The 7,202-nt window shown below is 31.0% G+C and overlaps 1 protein-coding gene across 2 annotated transcripts; it reads left to right on the forward strand.

The window, feature by feature from the left end:
• Window positions 1-3,197: 3,197 nt before the first annotated feature.
• Window positions 3,198-6,195, forward strand: LOC103490488 (indole-3-acetic acid-amido synthetase GH3.6-like). 2 transcript variants are annotated; one of them, XM_008450010.3, is made up of 3 exons: window positions 3,198-3,641; window positions 4,051-4,949; window positions 5,453-6,195. In XM_008450010.3, exons 1-3 carry the CDS (start codon window positions 3,340-3,342, stop codon window positions 6,028-6,030), a joined length of 1,779 nt encoding a protein of 592 aa, XP_008448232.1. In that variant the 5' UTR covers window positions 3,198-3,339; the 3' UTR covers window positions 6,031-6,195. The 2 variants fall into 2 exon arrangements, with proteins under 2 accessions (XP_008448232.1, XP_050935075.1); XM_051079118.1 differs by having other exon boundaries at window positions 4,129-4,949.
• The last annotated feature ends 1,007 nt before the right edge of the window (window positions 6,196-7,202 follow it).

Below are 7,202 nucleotides of genomic sequence, written 5' to 3' on the forward strand. Positions count from 1 at the left end.
AGAAGACTTGACTCGGGCACAGCAAGGACCACCCCCATGATCCCTAGCTTTGTGGTACGTACATATGTCTCCATTATTCTTAAATTTTTGCAATGATAGTATACAGTGAACATATGAATATATGTACTAAACTTACTTACTTTTGTATCATTATAGGACCCAAGGGGTAGAATGGCGCGACGAGCCTAATTAGGAGACACACGACTTTGTTTGTAGTTTTTTGTATTATGAGAACTAGATTTTTTTTATTATGAACAATTATGTTTTTTTAACTTATTAATTATCTTTTTTTAATTTGTCTTTGTATTTCTTAATTTCTTAATTTATATTGAATTTGTAATTTTAATTTAATTCAAAACGTCGAAAAAATATTTGAGCAATCCAAATGTCGTTATTCACAAAAAAGAAAGAACTTCTTTGAGCAAAATATTTAAAGGGAAAAAAATTAAAAATTACATATTTTTTTAAAAATACATATAAAAAGGAATTCCTTATGCAACGAAACGTCGAGAATAGGATGCAAAAAAGCGTCGGAAGATATCATTCTCAACGCTACAATATGAGTCGGCAAAAAAGACGTCGGGAGAGGCATTCCCAACGCCAGCGGTTTCGTCGCCAAAAACGGCATCGGGAGAGGAATTCTCGACGACGTCCGGAAACACGATGTCGAAAGAGGCATTTCCGACGCTGTGTTGTTCACGCTTCGGGAATGCCTCTCCCGACTCAGTTTTTCCGACGTACGGCCCGACGCTAGGAAAAACGTCGGCATTTTCTTTTCCGACGATTTTTTCACTTTTCCCGACATTTTTGTGCATGGGAAGTACCCCCGTCTTTTGTAGTGCTTACTCCTGATGTCTAAATGAAGCACGTCGGGAAAAGATGACTCACGACGCCTTTCATTCGGACGTCGCGAGTAAAGTATTCCATACGCGGCTTCATGTAGGCGTTGGGAATACGTCCTCTGACGTAGTTCTCCCGACTAGACTCTCGACAATCTTACATGCATCGGGAGAACCCTTTCCAACATTTATGGTATATATTCTGACGCATTTATGCGTCGAGAGACCTACTATTTCTTTTAGTGGTAGGAAATTGTAATTTAGTTTAATAAAATTTTTCTTTTGGTCAATTTAATTAGCTCAAAATGTTAGAATCATTTTTTAAAATGTTTTTTTAATTATAAAAATATATATTTAGACTCCATAGAACAAGACCATTAAAAGAAAAAAAATTATTACTCTCGTTTTTTCTAGAAAGTGTAAATATTTTGTAAAATGTTTTATTTTTGACGATTTTCTTTTTTTAAAAGGTCGGAAACAACCTAAATTGTCAAAGAAAAATAAAACTTAAACCTTACAATCTTTTATTCCTTAAATATTGTAATTTGATTAAAAAATATAATTATTCAATAATTAAATTTTAAGATTAGAATACTTGTTTATTTCAATCTGAGGTTATCATATTAAAATTAAAATTTTAAAGTAATCTAAAATTTAACCCACTCCTTAATGCAAGAAAATATTTAATTTTCATGCTTTAAAAATTTACAAAGTGTACAAACACAAAAATTTTAAACTTAGATCTCCAAAACCTACACTTCAAACGAAGTTGTCAACCTTTTCTTAAACCCATATTACCTAAACCTCCCAATTTGACTTTAGGCTTAGTATTATAAACCAGTGAAAGGCCTCTTATGTCATATTCATTCTCTCATCTTGTAAAATCAATGAATATCATTGATGTAAACATGTTTTCTTTCGATTGCACTGTGAGAATGAAGTTTTAAAATGAAGATTGAAGTTAAACTATGTTAAACCAAAATTTAACCCAATTGGTGAAACTTTTCAACGAAGTTAGAGGGTAGTTGGGGAGGGGAAGATGAAGAGTAGTAGTTGGGGAGACGAGAGATGAGAAATCAGTGAGAAAATGTTACTTTGTTTTGAAGAAAATATTAATGTCTTTATAGAGAAAGATAATATAACTATTTCAAAGAAAGAAATGGCAGCAAGGAATGAATTTTATAATGAAAGAAAAAAATCTTAACTAATGAATTTTATAATGAAAGAAAAAAATCTTAACTAACTACTATAAGAAAAATGGAGAATAGACCTTTTAAAATCTATTTTTGAGAACATAAACAACTAGAAGAGAAAATTAGGAAATCTACCCATCAAAATTTGAGGTTTAGAAAAGATACTCTTCCAAAATTCTTTTCTATATTTTGTGTATGTAAATTGTTGAATGAGAACTTTTTCTAATAATAAATTTGGTGAACTTTTGGATTAATGGTGAAATTTTAAATAGTTAAATTTGGTGCCATTAAAAGTTAGTTTTAAATTAAATTTGAAGACCTAAATTTGGTAAATTTCGATGACACCTCATATTTTTCTGTTAGACAATCATCATTAACTGATTTGATATAAAATTAAATAATATTTATTTAGATTAAAATCGAGTTGAATAAAAAGTAACCCAAGTACGTATGATTGAGTGTATGGGTCAAGTCCACAGGCTAACAAAGTCCAAGTTCACAAAGAATATATGAGAAGTCAATAAATAGAAAGTTCAATGGCTTCTTGAAATTCGAAACCCTTTGAAAGGTTTATACAAACAATGTTTTATGATTTCAACCTCGAAAACATTGTGCCTTTCATTTTTCCAAATCAAGTATACACATTTAGCCGAGGGAGAACAAGCAAGAGAAAAGAGAACAACCAAATGAATCAAATTCTAGAGATCGAATCAGATCGGATCAAATATAGGCCAAGTCTATGAAAAGAAAAAATTAAAATATAAACAGCAAAAGATTTTGTAGAATGATTCAAAATCATATAAAAACAAAATTTCAAATTGTTTTTCTTTTGCACCAAACGTGTTGAATGAATTCTGATTTGAAACAAACCTGAAATTCCAAATACAGCGTGAATAAAACATAGAGTTTTAGTCAAAAAGAAATAAAAGTTCATTCCTATAAAAATTTCAATTTTATTATAGTCAATTCGATAAATCTAAAAAAACAGTCTTACTATGATACTTGTGTTCAGGAGTTGTCATAAAATATTTGTAGTTTACGAAATGAATGAATGACGATAAATTAATATATTATTCGATGAAGTATTAGATTAGGGATAGAAATACTGAAATAGTAGATATTATTTTAGTATTAGAAATTCACAAATCCATTCCATTTTTTCATTATTTAAATTCTTCCTCTCTCTCGGTCTCCAGCACCCCATTTCGCATTTTCTTTCAATTTCACATCACAAATCAGTCTCTTCTTTCCCAAGACCCTTCTTTCCTTTGTTACATCTCTAACCCAAATCTTCAAAACCTAAAACAATGTCCAATTTTGAAGAGAAGTGGTTGGATGAGAAAGATAAAGAAGCATTACAATACATTGAAGATATCACAACCAAAGCCGACGAAATCCAACGACAAATTTTAAATGAAATTCTGTCAAAAAATGCTAATGTTGAATACTTGCAAAAACATGGCCTTGATGCCTCTACAGATTCGTCAACCTTCAAAAAACTTATACCTCTTGTCTATTACCAACAATTAAGACCTTATATAGCTCGTATTGCTGACGGCGATGATTCCTCAATCCTATGCTCAAATCCCATTACAGAGTTCTTTAAAAGGTGACATATATGTATATATTTTAATACACATCCTCTCTTTTTGATCTCTACTTAATTATTTCATATACTTATTCTCACCTAATCAATTTTCTTCAAGGTTAAGTCTTTTAGTTATCCGATGAATTAATCTCTATCTTGATTTGTGGATCTTTTTTCTATTTCAAAGTCTACAAGTGAAGGTGAACATTAAATTTTTATTCACTAATTTGTAGAATATCAAATAACGAACTACATAGAAGTAATGAATCAAATCAAAAGTTTAGGAGTTCAGCTGTAACAAATCCTAATAGTTTGAGGTTGGAGGTGGTATATGCATAATTCTGTAGTTATTTTCTGTAATATATTATATAAAATGAGTTTTCAAAAGGTAAGATCTCAGTTGATATGTTTGAATTATGTTTTGTTGAAGCTCTGGGACATCTGGAGAAGAACACAAGTTAATTCCAATGTATGAACAAGAGTTTGTAAGAAGGTTGTCTTTTTTCAGCTATATAACGCCAAGGATGAAACAGTTGTTTCCAAATATCAATTGGCACAAAGCCAAAGGATTGAATTTTCATTTCGCAAAGCCTGAGTTTAAGACAAAAGGCGGGATTGTTGTTCGTTCTATATTTACAAATTTGCACAAAAGATCATCAAATCTAAGAAGTATGCCAAGTGGGAATAACACAAGCCCAGATGACATTATTCTCTGCACGGACTCATATCAAAGCCTATACTGTCAGCTTCTTTGTGGGCTTTACCAAAACGACGTAGTTTTCCGTGTTAGTGCTCTTTTTGCCTCTACTTTGATCCATGTTTTTAAGTTCCTTGAAAATCATTGGATTGATTTGGCTACTGATATACGAACAAGAACAATTAATCCCAAAATTACAAGCTCATCAGTGAGGGAATCAGTAATGAAGATTGTTGTAAAACCCAATCCTGAAGTTGCGGATTTGATTGAAAATGAATGTGGGAAAGGAAGATGGGAAGGAATTATTACAAGATTGTGGCCAAATGCTAAATATATTAATGCTGTTGTGACGGGAAGCATGTCACAATACATTCCATTGTTAAATTACTATACAAATAATCTCCCTATTGTTTCTGACCATTATGGTTCTTCAGAATGTTTCCTTGGCTTAAACTTAGATCCGTTGTGTAATCCTGATGAAGTGTCCTACACTTTGATCCCCACCATGGCGTATTTCGAGTTCTTGCCAATCGATATGTTAAATCCCAAAGGAGAAGTAAACCAACGATTAGTCGATCTTGTCGATGTCAAGTTAGGACATGAATATGAGCTCGTCATCACCACTTTTGCTGGTAACTCTTTTTCTTTCTTTTCATAATATTTTCATATAATAGTAGTTTATTTCTCGATTTTCAATTTAATGTGAAATATGTAGTTTTGTCAATTTTATAAAATCATATACTAACTTTTTCTTGAATTATTTTTTTAAGATTTAAAGACCAAATAGACGACACATTAAAGTTAATTAGATTTATGGTCTAACTTTTACTTTTTTATTATTATTATTTTAAAAAAGTATAATTATCGACATAATTTCTTATTTCACAAATTTTGGAAGTAAATAATTAAATTTTAAGTCAAATTTCGAAAAACTTAGTGCAGCAATAATATTTTTAGATATGTTAGTTTTTGTGTATGCAAATTTTGACCCGCATCTTTAAAACACATCCAAAATGTAATCTAAAAAGCATTAAAATTAAACATAATTTTCTGAAACCAAAAATTAAAAAGGTTAGGGAACATGGTTGGGCATAAGATTCAGTTGCATGAACATATATAAACTATATTATTGCAGGGCTGTACCGTTATTGCATGGGCGACGTTGTTCGGGTGACAGGATTTAAAAATAAAGCCCCAAATTTTAGTTTTGTACGCAGAAAAAACGTGGTTCTAAACATTAGTAATGAGAAAACAGATGAAGCAGGGCTTCATAAGGCTGTAGAAGAAGGTGGTCGTGTAATGAAGCAATTTGGGGCAACAATTGTGGATTACACAACCTATGCTGATATCTCAACAATTCCTGGACACTATGTGTTGTACTGGGAACTAACTTTGGATGACCTTAAGGAACAAAATTTAAATTACATTCCATGTTCAGTATTTGAGGATTGTTGCCTTGCCATTGAAAACTCACTTAATCTACTCTACCGCCTAGCACGATCTCATGAAAAATGTATCAACCCATTGGAAATTAAGATTGTCAAAGCTGGAACTTTTGAAAAGCTCATGCAGTTGGCGCTCAATCGAGGTGCTTCAATCACTCAATACAAGACACCTCGATGTTTAAATTCATCACAAATCCATATCATTCAGCTTTTGGAATCAAACCTTGTTTCCAATTATTTTAGTAAAAACTACCCTAATTTGGAATAGCAATAATAGTCCTGTCTCCTAGTCTCCACTCTCTCTTTCCGAGCTACTAAATATGTATTTTTCATTTTGTTTTCTTTGTTATGGGTGAGATATACGCCCAAATAATCTTCGGTATTTATAAGAGGGAAAAGGAAATAATATAAAGTGAGTTTCTCATTTATTAAAGAGGTGCCCAAAAGAATTTATACACGTGTGAGGGAAAGGGATAAACCTTATACTAATAACAGAATAATAACAAACTAACAGACTAATAGTTCTTCTAACATTTCTCTCATTAAACCTCTGATACTCCCCCTCAACATGGGAAAAAAGATTCCTTTGATGCCCATCTTGCTGATTAACGGAAACATAGAGGTTATTCGTAATGGTCTAGTTAACACATCGGCTGCTAGTTGATTTGAAGACGGAATGGACAATACTTTGATTGAACCATCCATCACACTCAACCTCTCATACTCCCCCTCGAGGAGTTTTATAGGTTCGGTTCTCTCATGAAATATTGGATTTTGAGTAATATTAATATAACGTCGTAAAAATAAAAATTTAAGATAATTTTGAAGTTAATTATAGTTTTATTTAATTAGATTTAATTTATTAAACGTTAGTCTCAATTTATTTAGTAAGAATTATTTGGTTTTATGAAAATTTGAATAAATTATATAATTTTTGGTGTTATTTAATTAAATTGAAAAGAGAAATTTTGTTGAAGATCTGATACCTGTGTGTATATATATATATTATAATTATAATTATTACGTGAAAGAAAAATATAAGAGAATTTGCATCAAATGACAAAAAATTTTAGAAAAAAAGTAACCCGAACACCTTTTATTTGCATTTTGTAAATATGACAAATGATTAAATATATCAGAGAGCTATGGACTATTAGAGGAGTATCCGGTTTTAAATTTATTACTTTTGTAATTTAAAAAAATGCATAATATGAGTTCTATTATCATAAATTTTTTTTTTGCTACTTTTATAAACAAACCACAGCATAATTGTATTGGGAATAAATATATTTATCGAAATAATCAAGGAAAGAAATGACACCGAGAGAAATTTGAAGGAAAGGAAATGTTCAAAGAATTGGGTTATACTTGGTGTCGATTGTTCGTAGCAGGTACAAAACAACTATTTGTGTTTGTTGGACTTTATAGGCTACGTGGTTT

The sequence above is a fragment of the Cucumis melo genome, chromosome 11, assembly GCF_025177605.1.
Source record: "Cucumis melo cultivar AY chromosome 11, USDA_Cmelo_AY_1.0, whole genome shotgun sequence".
Taxonomy (NCBI): Eukaryota; Viridiplantae; Streptophyta; class Magnoliopsida; order Cucurbitales; family Cucurbitaceae; genus Cucumis; species Cucumis melo.